This window comes from Diadema antillarum, unplaced genomic scaffold (assembly GCF_040938485.1).
Source record: "Diadema antillarum isolate AM-2024a unplaced genomic scaffold, OU_Dant_1.0 seq00000483_RagTag, whole genome shotgun sequence".
Taxonomy (NCBI): Eukaryota; Metazoa; Echinodermata; class Echinoidea; order Diadematoida; family Diadematidae; genus Diadema; species Diadema antillarum.
In genome coordinates, this window is record NW_027271446.1 from 1,268,789 (window position 1) to 1,282,504 (window position 13,716).

A 13,716-nucleotide genomic window follows, 5' to 3' on the forward strand; every position below is an offset into this window, starting at 1 on the left:
TAACCCTTTGCTGACAAGTCCCGAGAATACTTGGGCAGGTGTCTATAGGAAATGTGTGTTATAGCAAAATCAGTCCGTCCTCAATGGGTTAAAGCCCTAAACATGGTGACATTATGTGAGGGTTCATGTAAGATGTTTGCACACTGAGTGTTGCTGTCTTCTCTTTGCTACAGACTCAAGAGGCAACCCAAGATGTATCACCAACAGTAAGGGCAAGAAACGGCGACCAAACACCAAGGACCTTGGCTATGCCATCAAGACGGGAGACTCAAACTTTCTAGACTTCATCAAGAGATGTCTAGAGTGAGTCAAATAGAATCATTTGAAGGGAAAGAATGTCTGACCGTTGTAGTATGTAAAGTGATAGAAGCAATTAACCATAAAAACATGGTTCAGTATTTGAAAGCCAGGCCATTGACATCTACAAGCATTGGTACGTGCTCAATTGCTTCTGAATTTAACAACTTGAGAAATAAGTGGCTTAGGGTGAGCCAAGCTTTGCTCAGTGAAAGAACAAAAGGCCAGCTTTTAACACTGAAATTTAAATCAAATTCAGTTATACAGAATTTCTTGGTACTGTACAAAGCATAACAATAAACATGAGGGTTATTGTAAACTGCATAATAGGAAATTTTCAAAAAAACAAATTATATGTTATTAGCATGACATATTATGCATAATGATCTGAGAGACTTACATGCTTGAGATGGAACAAGGAGACATTGTTCACTTTTCATTTGACCCCTTCCACAGGTGGGACCCCTCACAGAGACTCACCCCAGACCAAGCCATGCAACACACCTTCATTCAAGAAGGGCTCCCTCACAAGTCAAAAGACAAACATCGACATTCCAACAACACCTCCAACCACCATCATCATAGAAACAAGCCAAGTCTGCATCACCAGCAAGCAACGATGGACACACAGGCAGACCAATCAGAAGCTAGACAGGAGAACAATGATCAAGGGTCAGGGGTCATCCAGCTACCTGCCGTCAATGGGAAAGGAAAGCAAGTCAAGCGCTCAGCCAGGGAGACTGAAGGTGCAGCTGGTAGTGCAAAAGATAAACAGAGCAAATCAAGCAAAGATAAAGCTGGTATGGCTTTAATTCTTTCTTTCCTTCTTTCCGTCTTTGTCTTTTAACTTTCTGTACAACCATATTATGCTTACCACCAATGTAGACTGTTCACATAGGCTGTGACAAGTTTCATATAAAGTGGATACAAATTTTTCACGTTGATAGGATGTATGTTCTTATCATTTTTTTTTCTTTTATCCATTGTGTTGGAATAGTGCAATGTTCGAAATAAACCCAAACTGCAAAGAATAGACTTTTACAACAGCTAACTTTTTTTTTTTTTTCTGCTCGTTGATGTAGTCTTATCTGTTATCCAACAGTTTTACATACTTCATCTAAACTAAACTCATCACAAACGAAATTATTATGTTTCCCAGAGCAAATTTCACATTTGTGGGGAGGATGACATTGAACCAAAGATAGTGCTAACTATCCATCATGTTTTTTGTTTCTTTATATGTTAGTAATACAATTTACCCTACATAGAGATAGATGTCTGAAGGCATGCATGCTTATATGATATATATGTGACACTGCACCTCAAAACAAACAAAAAGTCGCCAGACATGAATTTTAAGTTAAGACCATATTCTAAAAGAGCAGACTTTAAGCTTTAAAATGATGTATAACTCAAATCAAATGGACTCTCCTAACCTATCTAAATATTGGAAAGAAAGCACAAACTCAGGAAAAGTGTGAAGCGAGAAAAGAGGCTCTGAAGTACAGTGTCTATTCAAGCGCTTAATCTTTACCAAACATGCTGGCTGTGCAATGAATGGGACAAAAAACAGGAAGTAAACCACCAGAGTAACAACAATGAAGGGATTATCAGATTAAACTGAAATTAAGCATGCCTCATTAACCTATTCTGTCCATAATTAATGCAAATTTCAAAGCAGTAGCACTATCCTTTCAAAAGTTATTAGAGTTGAAGGTGAAGAGTATGGACAAGGTTTTTCAGAAATGAAAAAGGGATTCTAAAGACACACCTAATCACACTATTCTACAAAAAAAAAAATGTTCGAGATAAACTGCTAAAAAACACACTTTCCTGCCCGTTTTATGATCCCAAATTTTACCATAATGTAAAAGAAGACCCGCTCTTTCAGAAAATATGAAAAAGTCAAGTTCGGCCAGGTTTACCCATTTCACTTATTTTCAGTCCTCACGCAAAGTCAGTGTGTGCGACTTTATGTTCGTTTTGAGGTGCACGGTCACATATTATATATCAGGTGAGTGAATGTTATGTAATCTTGTTCCCCTGACAGACAAGCCAGGATCACCAGTAGGGAAGAATTCTCTCAAAGTGACCCGTGAGAAATCCACCGTAAGGAAAGGAGACAGTGCCTTTATCATGCCCCCCATCCAGCCAGGCAACGTGGAGCTGACCACTGAGAAACCTGTTAATAAGGTTAGTCATCTCTTACACTGTCTCATGTCACTGTTTTTAAGAACTACCCTTTCTTATTCCAGGTACTCTTTAAATTTTACGCCTGTAGAGACTAAGATAAGATGTGACAGTTGGGGGAGTGATAAATTGTTAATTAAACTTTGACTCTGAGCAGTTTTTGTTATGCATGTATATAATTCTTATCACATATAAAAGTCTCTGAACAGCAGGTACTGTAAAACCAGAAACATTTGTGGCGTGAAACTTTTGTGAATCATGCAAAGTTATCTCTCATATAGATACTGTAGGTGCTAAGTTATCTCTCATATAGATACTGTAGGTGCAAAGTTATCTCTCATATAGATACTGTAGGAATGTTTGAACCTTGCTCTCTGTTGTATTGCAGTCCTACTAACTAAAGTTATCAATTGTTTTCATCCAACATTCAGTAAGCTTTACCAGTCATTGAACTATACATCACGTCTTAAGAAGTGACACATGATGTTTCACAGTGCTTTATTTTCATCACACAGGGCATATCATTGTATATCTTGCTTTGTTTTTCAATATCCCCCCATTAAGTCTGCAGCCCCTACATCATCAGCTTGTGGTAAAACACTATTTTGAGACATCTGTAGATCTTGTTATATCATATTTCCTTCCCATTATCTTTTATCACCTATACAGGTCAAGCCACTCTTGGCGGAAGATAAAGCGCCCTCTATGGAGGTCCTGGAAGTTGAAGACACAGAAAAAGGCGTAGAGGGAGAGGAGGAGGATGAGAAGCCAGTGATGGATGGTGGGAAGTCAAGCAAAGTGGACACTAAACCTGCTTCACAATTCCTGCCTCCTATTGTATAGCACAGGGCATATTGGTAGATAGAGTCTGAATAGAGACTAGTACTGAGTAGAAGCCATGCTGCCTATAAGATGCAATGGTGTCTATTCCTGTGACAAGATATAATGTGCTCCATGGATTCAGTGAAAGCCAACGCTGCATGTCTGATGGTGCAACAAGCCAGAGACTAGCGCCCTATGGTGTGCATCGGCTCAGGTCACTTCTAGGAAATCCTTTATCCTAAAAACTTGCCGTCCAACCATCATAATGGAGACACACTAGCCATCAAGGTAGTCACTATCGCTCCAGAGTACCGTAAACTTGAGGTCCTTCACCTAATCCTGAGGAGCCATGGATATCTAATCCCTGAGGATATCTAATCCCTGATCTAGAGGAAAGACTGACAGCCATGTGTACAAGAGAGTTTGCTGACCTTTGACCCTATCAGTCGTAAACTCAGTATTTCCCTTTCCTTGTACCTTCTTACGTCATGATATCACAGGACATTCACTTTTCATTGCTAGCAATATGACAGTAATTCATAAAACTGAGCTGTGTAACACAGAAATATTGTTAGATGAGGAGTGGACATAAGGGTGATGTTGAAGTCTGTGTGTGCAGTGCACCCTGTAGTCTGTGTACCAGACCTGTGAAGAAATAATAACCAGGTCACTCTATCTGTTTGAAGACAAGATGTCCTGGTTGAAGTTGGGATGTAATGATACAGCTGAATGTTCTCTACATAGACAATGGTCTTACTCAGTGACATAAGGTTAATTGTGTGCCTTTGTAATGCCATTCCAGTGATTAAACCTTGAACCTCATAGATCAGATCTTTCCACTTCAATCATCAAGTTTTGATGGTCTAAGTCTAGACATGTGCCTACAAGTGTAGTGGTTATATCAAAGTATGCTTTCTCCATTTAGTTTGTAGTTATAGACCTGCTGACTAGTGACTAGATTAACAAATAGCTTTTCTACAAACCATGATATGAAGTATGTTACCTCATGAAACTTAACATTCTAAAGTGTGCATTGGTTTTGGCAACTGGATAGAACCTGTTCAGGTTTTAATGTGTGGTGAAAATGTTAATTGCAGAGGAGAAATATTGACTAATGTGAGAAAACTCCCCGTCACTTTGAGTCACTATAAGTAATGGAGTAGTAAAGCATGCTCCTATGTACGTCACACGATTCCACTTTAGTGTGTATAAAGCATGAGTACAGCAATAAGCACACCTATAAGCAGACCATAAGTAATATTGACTGTGGTGAGACTAAAAGCTTATATTGCATAGTGTGAATGCACATCTCAAGCACCTTGAATCAACTCTATTCAGTATATTGTCTGTTTGTAAGTCGTGCGAAATGTTGCAAGAGCGTATGCCAGTATTTGTGATTTTTTTTTCTTTTGTGTACATGTATGTATGTATTTATACGTGTGTGTTGAGTGTTTTTAAGTGCCATCGCAAGCTAATTGTGGACCAAAAGTATTCATATACTGACGGGTGTGATATCCATCAAGCTATGTATGCATGTTTAGTAGGATTGCAAAGTGACTCATTACTTTCAAACGTCACCTGTAGCAAGTCATCAATAAGGCTGACATTGCACAGTTAGCTTGGAGCATGTAGAGTGATTCTTACAGGCCACATTTTTACGATAAACCTAGGATTATTTCGTCGCTGGGGCGACAAGACCTCGTATCTACAAAATGTCAAATGTTCAGGAGGGCCAACAAACATGGCGGCCAAAGCACTATAGCGAATGGGATAGCCTTTCCTTTGACATGCCATGGTGGCTTCATATTTGGAGTAAGACAGTTGGGATTTGGACAGGACATCACTTCACCCATAATTTTACTATTAATCAAAAAAAGTCATTTTCACCAAAATTGCAGATACAAGGTCTTGTCACCCCAGCGACGATTTACAACATAGGTCAACTCCAGCCTTATTAGATTTATTGCGCAGATTCCTGAAACAGTAGTATGATAACACCAGTCATGCAAATCTGTGTACCAAGAGTGTAATTATTAAATAATTTTAAGACTTTATCGTTAGAATAATTCAGAGATTAATATTTGTTCAATGATTGATTATTAGCTGAAGCATTCTGAGCTTTGGCTGATCAATAGTGATTTTTAGTTCATACCCCTTCAAGCAGCCATTATATTACCAATTTTGATAGACAACTGTTAGTGATGCACAAATTACAGTGTAATAAACATTTGATTTAATTCTGGCTCATTCCTCAGAATGCAGAGACCAGGCAAAACTAGTTTAACTTCCACTAATGACACAAAACAAACTTTGTGTGACACCATGTAGACAGTAGTTTCTAACAATACTCCTTCTCCCTTGGAGAAAAATGATGCTTTCCTACGTCATTGAATGTGATTGAACTGTGGCTGTCGAAACTACCTTGCCCTCATTCACAGAAAACAATTAAAAATACTTGCCTGTATTTATCCAATTTCCCCTCATATATTAATGACAGGTTGTGCACATGCATGAATTGTTTACCTGTGATTTGAAAGGAACTAACATTTGCATTACCAGAACTGATCTATACTTGGTTTGAATGTTCAGTGATTGCATTCATGAACTTTGAATAAGTTTATGTAAGTGTTTGTATTGTTTGAATTGGTATATTTGAATACTGACCTTGATCATATTGCTTAGAATCATTTTAAAGCATTTTGTGTAATTTACAGATTTTCTCATTCTGTATACTTGTAAATACATGAGTGCAAGCATATGTATGTAAATATGAGGCAAATTTGTTACAAAAACTATTCAGTATTTTTTTACTGTCTTATGGGACTTAATGTCTCAATGTGAATATGCTAAACTTGTATTATAACTATCAATATTATCAATTCATTTCCAGCATTTGCAATTCTTTATATCTTTCATCACTTATGAAATCCAGACTTTAGTATGATAATACACGTTTTTCCTAATTACTCTATGGCTATGTTCAAATCAATTAATGTTCATTTTTACAATTATCAGCCATTACCAGTTTACAGTGGAATTCTGCACTGCTGCTGATTTTTAGAATTAGCATAAAGCTTCATTCAAATAGTGTGCAATCTCTCTCAATCACTGTGTCTTTAAGCTAGGTCGAGTACGGCTGGCAGCCCAAATGTAAAACACAAAACTGGTCTTTAAGCAACACCATTACGTTGATCAAATGTACTCACAGTCTTGGAGAGTTACCAGGTATGCTTGTGTTCTCTAGGGACATCATCAAACTTGTCATACATAGAACATTTTTTTTTTGCTCCAATTTCCTCTAATTCTCATCACCAAGTACACTATGGGATACCAACATCTGTCCATTGTAGAAATAGAAAATACAATCTAATCAGCAATTAGTGAATGATCATTTTCTTTGGTATTCATTGCAAATGCTGGAAAGAGAAATGATATGATAAAAATTTTTTATCAAAAATGTATTTTATATCCATATACTTTTAAGTTATTGCTTCATAAGTTTAAGTGCAATTTTAAATGTTTTAGTTCTAATGAAGTTTTCATCTTGCACCCAACTCTCTTCAGTCTTTTCAAAGACTAGACATTCCCAAGCCTCAGTGTGTCATACTGTGAATGACTGACTGACTGACTGACAGACAGACAAGTAAATCTAAATCTCTCTGTCAGGTCAAGTTCACCTTCAACACAGATTTCTTGTACTGATTCTTAACAGATAATTGTCAAATGTTCTAATTCTGTCATGTAATGTCTGTTATTTGTCATATTCATCAACTCTTGACTGCCTTAATGTACTTCCTTCAGCCTACCCCAAAATTGGAATTTCAACTCTATGGTTTGTGTATATTTAGAGCAATTTCCACTTTCCTAGGGACATTAGTCCCTCACGATGAAGGTCATGTGTCTATGAAAAGCCACATCTTTATTTGAGGATAAAATGTTTATTTTTTTAATTTTTTTTTCCAGCTGTCACTGACTCAATGATCAATTGTCCCTGCACACCAGAAGGTTCTTTATATAGATTAGTTGCAAAAATAAAAGACAGTGATTTCTAAAATTTCATTGTATTTTTTTTTTCATATCTTTGGTGGATTCCACACTTAATAATCATTAACATTATAGAAGAAAACCAGTTAGTTTCTGACAGCATGCCCCTGTGCCTTGAGTCTTTGATACTCGTTCCTATCTTCTTTTCTTACTTTGTTTTCTCATTGGGGTTAGAAGTTCTTCTTACCATCTGCAAGTAGAACCAGATTCTACAGCATTCAAACCTTTCATCCAATCTAAGGAAAGAATGCAAGCGAACAAATTATACAACCAATATTTAGTCTGTGATTTGCTTATCATAATCTGTTAACTGCTAGCATAGCATATCGAAATTACCAGCAAAATTTCTTTACTGTATTATTTGGTATTTTGTTTTTCAAGTGTTGTTTGACTTATTTGTTTCCGCAGAAAAAGATGGGAATGCAAGTGTTATTTGATCTTCCATGGAATGTCTTGTTTTAGAAAGTTATAAAGTGTTGCAACTTAGTGTGGTAGGAGCTGTGAGAGTGACTGTGTCTTAGTTATTGTTCTAAGTGATTTATTGTTGGATTACAGGTCTGCGTTAAAAATATGTTGTTCTGCAACTTGATGCGATATAATGGCCTATCCTTATCAGTGTTCATCCGCCCAAACTGTAGATTAAGTTTTTACAACACTTTTTGAGTTTTTTGTTTTCTTTCTTTTTTTGAGAGTGTGTCACTACACCATTATGGCATATAAACATGTTTGGTTTAAGTGTGTGCATTTCTGTAAATATGAACCATTGTCATCTGAGCAAACTGCTTTCTTTGTGCTTTCGCTTTCAAGCTAGATTTTCTTGCATAGCATTCAAACTGGTGGACTTTGCTAGTACTGCCTCCAAAATTTTGCCAATGATTGTGCTGTTCCTGGAAGTTGTTACTATCTAAGGTGTCTAGGGCATTGTATCACCAAACGTCTGCTACAATCTGCAATACTACAGTTTTGATTCACCTTGATCTGAGCAGACTAGTCAGCCTGAAAGAATGATGGAAGGCAGGTATTTCAAACAGAATGTCAAGAATCATCTCTAGTTCATACCCCAACAAACTTACATTCTAAATGTGGGTTTGAAGGAAGCAGTGAGACCATCTAGACTCTCTAAGAAGTTTGGCCAAAAGCTTTGACTAATTACAAATGATTATATACATGAATATTGGAATGGAGTGGCAATAAGCGCAGGAACAACTATTTTGATTGTGGTATTTCAGTTTTCTTTGATGATTTCTACAGCTTGTGTCTGTGCCGTACTTACTGAGTGAAACTGGAGTGCCACCTTGTAATATTCCATCCACTACACTGTTATCTTGTATTCATAAACCTTGTGCAGCTTCTTTACCCAGCTCTTGGCTACCATGGGGATTTGCACAAGGTTTAAACACAACATATCTCTGAAAATATATATATGATAATTTGAAACAATAATGGAGTCTCAAATGTGTGAATGATTTATCTCGGACGGTAAGGTTGAAGCATGGAGCTGGTAGTTCAATGGTTGGAGTCAAATTGTGCATAAAGTGAAACAGGAGTGTATGTGAGAGAGAGAGAGAGAGGGAGAGAGAGGGGGGAGAGATGGAGGGAATGAGTGTGTGTGTGTGTGTGTGTGTGTGTGTGTGTTTGCTTTTTATCAATAGCATGTCTTCAGTGAGAAAAAAAAAATCAAAGTTACGCATCATTCAGGTTATCTACAGATACATTCTAGGAGTGTAGGATTATCCATGGTGTGAATCTGATCATACTCAGACTAGCTTCAGGCATCTTTCAATGGACAGGGCCTTCACTCTAAAGTTAAACCTACATACTGTGAAAATGGGAATTTTCACACATTTTGTGGAACATGAAACTAGTGCCAAAATAAAAGCATTCAAAGTTTTTGGTAATTATATGTAATAGTTATTAATATCTTGACTCCACAGATTTAGAATTACACAAAATTAATCTTACCAAGCTGAGTAAGGTAAAAAAATACTAGTGCAAAAATGTCCACTTTAAAGTAGTAGCCTGGTCCATATTTGAAGGTCATAGTCACACCTATCTACAGTGGCCACCCAAGGGAGATGAAAAGAGTGGCCTTTATAGACAGGTTGGCCTCTAAGGCAGGTTTGAGTGTAAATACAACTACCTATGTCAAGGCGTACGTGAGAGAAAGAATGGAATGATGGTGTTAGAGTAGGTACGGTGTATGTACACGTGTGTGTCTGGTACTTCGTCATGTGAATGATTTATCTAAATACAAACTTTGTCTATGTGTATGCATGTACTTCATATGTATGTGTGTGTGTATGCGCATGCGCATGTGTGTGTGGGAAAGAGAGGGAGAAAATGAACTTACAAAGTAATGTAATTATCAGTTATATCCATTATATCCATTATCCATTATATCCATTATATCCAAGACAAAAAGTTGGGATTTTATTCTTAGATTGTTCCAAGCAGTGTCTGCTTGGAACAGAGCCACTTCAATAGATGTCGCTGAAACCTCCAGAGCTTGTTATATTCTTTCTCTTACGAATCTAAATGTATGTTCCTGTGGCTGGTCTGTCTTTCTCTTTACTGGTCAATCTTTATTTCACATCTATCTTTCTCTTACTGGCCAGGTCTATCTTTCTCTTACAGGTCTATCTTTCTCTCACAGGTCTACCTTTCTGTTACTGATCTATCTTTCTCTCACTGGTCTATCCTCCTATCACTGGTCTATCTTTCTATGGCTGGTCTATATCTTACAGATCTTTCCTTCTCTCACTGGTCTATCTTTCTCTCACTAGTCTATCTTTCTATGGCTGGTCTATCTCTTACAGATCTTTCCTTCTCTTACTGGTCTATCTTTCTCTTACTGGTCTATCTTTCTCTCACAGATCTATCTTTCTCTCACTGGTTTATATTCCTCTCACCAGTCTTCTCTCCCTCTCTCACACTGGTCTATGTCTCTCTCACTGATCTATCTTTCTCTCACTGGTTTATCTTTCTCTCACTGGTTTATATTCCTCTCACCAGTCTTCTCTCCCTCTCTCACACTGGTCTATGTCTCTCTCACTGATCTATCTTTCTCTCACTGGTTTATCTTTCTCTCACTGGTTTATATTCCTCTCACCAGTCTTCTCTCCCTCTCTCACACTGGTCTATGTCTCTCTCACTGATCTATCTTTCTCTCACTGGTTTATCTTTATCTCACTGGTGTATATTTCTCTCACAGATCTATCTTTCTCTTATTAGTTTATCCTTCTCTTACTGCTTGGTCTATCTTTCTCTCATTGGTTTATCTCTCACTGATCTATCTTTCTCCCATTTGTTTCTCTCACTGCTCTGTCTTTCTCTCATTGGCCTATTTTTCTTTCACTGCTCTACCTTTCTCTCACTGCTCTATCTTTCTCTCACTGGTGTATCATTCTTTCTCTCACAGATCTATCTTTCTCTCACAGGATCTACCTTTCTCTCACTACTCTATCTTTCTCTTACTACTGCTCTATCTTTCTCTCACTGATCTATATTTCTCTCACTGGTCCATCTTTCTCTCTGATAAATATTTTTCACATTGATCTATTTTCTCTCTCTGGTCTATCTTTCTTTATACTCACTGGTCTACACCCTTCCCCCCCCCCCCTCAAGTGTTCAATCTTTCTCTCACTGGCCTATATATCTTCTTCTCATTGGTCTATTTCCTCTCACTGGTCCGTATTAGTCTCACTTCTCCATCTTCCTCTCACTGGTATGTCTTCTTTTTATTTATTTATATCGCAGTGGTTCATTGATACATGGAAACATAGACTTTGTCTTTATTATTCGGATGACGAGACGTCTTGAGTTACAGTCCGAACACTCCATAGATGCCAGTTGAGTGTGGTCTAGAGATGGCGCTATTTAACTTCACATAGAGAGGAAAATGCAGTTTGTACATGATTGTACACTAGAATTGATTCAAGTGCGATGCGTGTGGCAGTCTGTTTACCTAAAGCATGATTAGTAATAATCATGTGTATGTGTGTGTGTGTGTGCATGTGTGTGTGTGTGTGTGTGTGCGTGCGTGTGTGTGTGTGCGTGTATGTGTGTGTGTGTGCGTGCGTGTGCGTTGGGGGCAGTTCCACTTATCACATTCTACCATAAAGCAACATTAGGTTTAATAGGCCCATTGTTTACTAATAGCATAATCCGTGCATTTGAAGAGAGAGAGAAAAAAAAATCGGAGTCCTCTCACAAGCTCGACATTGAAAATATGTCCATGAGTCATACAGCCCACGAGTCATACAACCAACCAGTTCGACACTTGGCAAAAAGGCCATGAGCTCGACGCAGACTCACCAGACCGGCACTAGGCAAACAATTACAGGCCCACAAACTCGGCACTATAAGGTGTATGTGTGTGTGTGTGGGGGGGGGGGGGGGGGGGGGAGGGCCCACGAGACCTGGGCCGACACTACGTACGCTAAAGAGATGGTGTAGTTTTGGTTGAGATGGGGGATTCAAATTTTAACTTATAGATAATGAGAAACTACTTAAAGAGCATGCAATATTCTAAGAGGAATAAATTCAAAGTTTATTTCATGAAAATCGGCTTTAAATGGCTGAGATAGCCAAAAACAAAGTTAAAGCAAATAGTCCAAATAAAAGGTGGGTCCCACCTTTTATTAGGACCTCTTTGTTTTTGGATATTCTCAGCCATTTCAAAACCAATTCTCACCAAATTATCTTTGAATTCCTCTTAAAATTGCATGCCGTTTCATATTTCATAAGACTCAGAGGTTTCTCTTTATCTCACAAAAAGCGTTGGAACCCAATAAACCCCATCTAAACCATAACTATATCATCCCTTTAAGCCCTGTGATGTGTAATGACGGTCTTGTGGGCATTTTTTGTCTATATGGTGTCGAGATTGTGGGCCTTTTGTTTGCCGAGTGTCGAGTTCATAGGCCTTTATTTGCCTGGGCCCGATACAACGTATAGTGTAGAGCTGGTGGACCGTATAAAGCTCGTGGGCCTATTTTACTTGATGCAGAGCTCATAGGCCGTGCATATTCGCTTAGTGTCTAATTCGTGAGCTGTATGACTCGTGGGTTATATGACTCGTGGGATTTTTCTTTTTCTCTCTCTCTGGGGTGCTGGACCGCATGAATCACCCTTCAGATTGTTGGACACGTAAGCCCCTGTTCCACTGATGCTGCTCTGTTCACAATTTGACTTTTTTTTTCATTGCGTGGGAACGCAATATTGTTACGAGGGAACGCAATAATATTGCGTGGGAACGCAATAATTATTGCGAGGGAACGCAATGATTATTGCGAGGGAACGAAATAATTATTGCGAGGGAACGCAATAATTATTGCGAGGGAACGCAATAATATTGCGAGGGAACGCAATATTATTGCGAGGGAACGCAATAATATTGCGAGGGAACGCAATATTATTGCGAGGGAAAGCAATAATATTGCGAGGGAACGCAATAATATTGCGTGGGAACGCAATAATATTGCGAGGGAACGCAATAACTATTGCAAGAGAATGTAATAATTATTGCGAGGGAACGCAATAATCCATTGAGGTTTTTTTTTCCTCATGTCACCTGGCGGGCTCCGTATTAACAAAACATTACTTGAGGAAGATTTGAGATTTTTCAATCGCAAAAGTAAGAAAATTAAACACCCATGGACAATGTAAATGGCTAAATCGAACGTGCTATGTCAGCTTTTGGTTTTTCAGTGTGTCTTCCACTGTGTACCAAGTCGATGGATGTGTACCGAATGGGGAGGGTGTGGGTGGGATCGAGTGGTATCCCGGGGCCCCTGATCCCCACGAGGAAACTCTTCACCTTTTCACTGACTGTCCCTTAGAATTAAAATCCAGCGATATAGTACACACTTTAGGTGGAATATTTGGAAAATGTCCAATAAAAAGTAAGAGAGATAAATATCTATGCATGGGCAATATGAATGGCTAAATCGTGCTATCTGTCACTTCTCTTTCCGCAGTCTATCTTTTTCACTGTGTATTATAGGTCTTTAAGTCCATGGAGGGGTACCGAAGGGGAGAAGGCGTGGGAGGGGCCGGGTATCCTTCTCCAACACGAGGAGAAACTTTTGCGCTATCCAGCCGTCTTCTCTAATGGAAAAATGAAACAACAACAACAACAACAACAACAACAACAACAAAACTTTATGTATACATTCACAGCATACTACTCAGCTCAAATCTTTCGTGACTGGAATGCATATTCTATTATGAGTAGCTGGTGGGGAGCCATCAGGGCCCCTGCACGCATATTTGTTAATGTTCATTGTGCAGTGATAGGCCTCTGTAGGCCCTACACTGTATTTAGGCCTATATATCCTATACTATAATACTCGAAGTTGTTGT

At 38.4% G+C, this 13,716-nt stretch overlaps 1 protein-coding gene across 1 annotated transcript in view; it reads left to right on the top strand.

The window, feature by feature from the left end:
* Positions 1-3,436, top strand: part of LOC139733561 (dual specificity tyrosine-phosphorylation-regulated kinase 4-like) — a 93,664-nt gene extending 90,228 nt beyond the window's left edge. Inside the window, exons 12-15 of the mRNA XM_071644372.1 lie at positions 174-303; positions 754-1,097; positions 2,348-2,490; positions 3,157-3,436. Coding sequence (XP_071500473.1) covers positions 174-303; positions 754-1,097; positions 2,348-2,490; positions 3,157-3,330 — 791 coding nt within the window. The 3' untranslated portion in view covers positions 3,331-3,436. The remainder of the gene's footprint in view (positions 1-173; positions 304-753; positions 1,098-2,347; positions 2,491-3,156) is intronic.
* Positions 3,437-13,716: the final 10,280 nt, after the last annotated feature.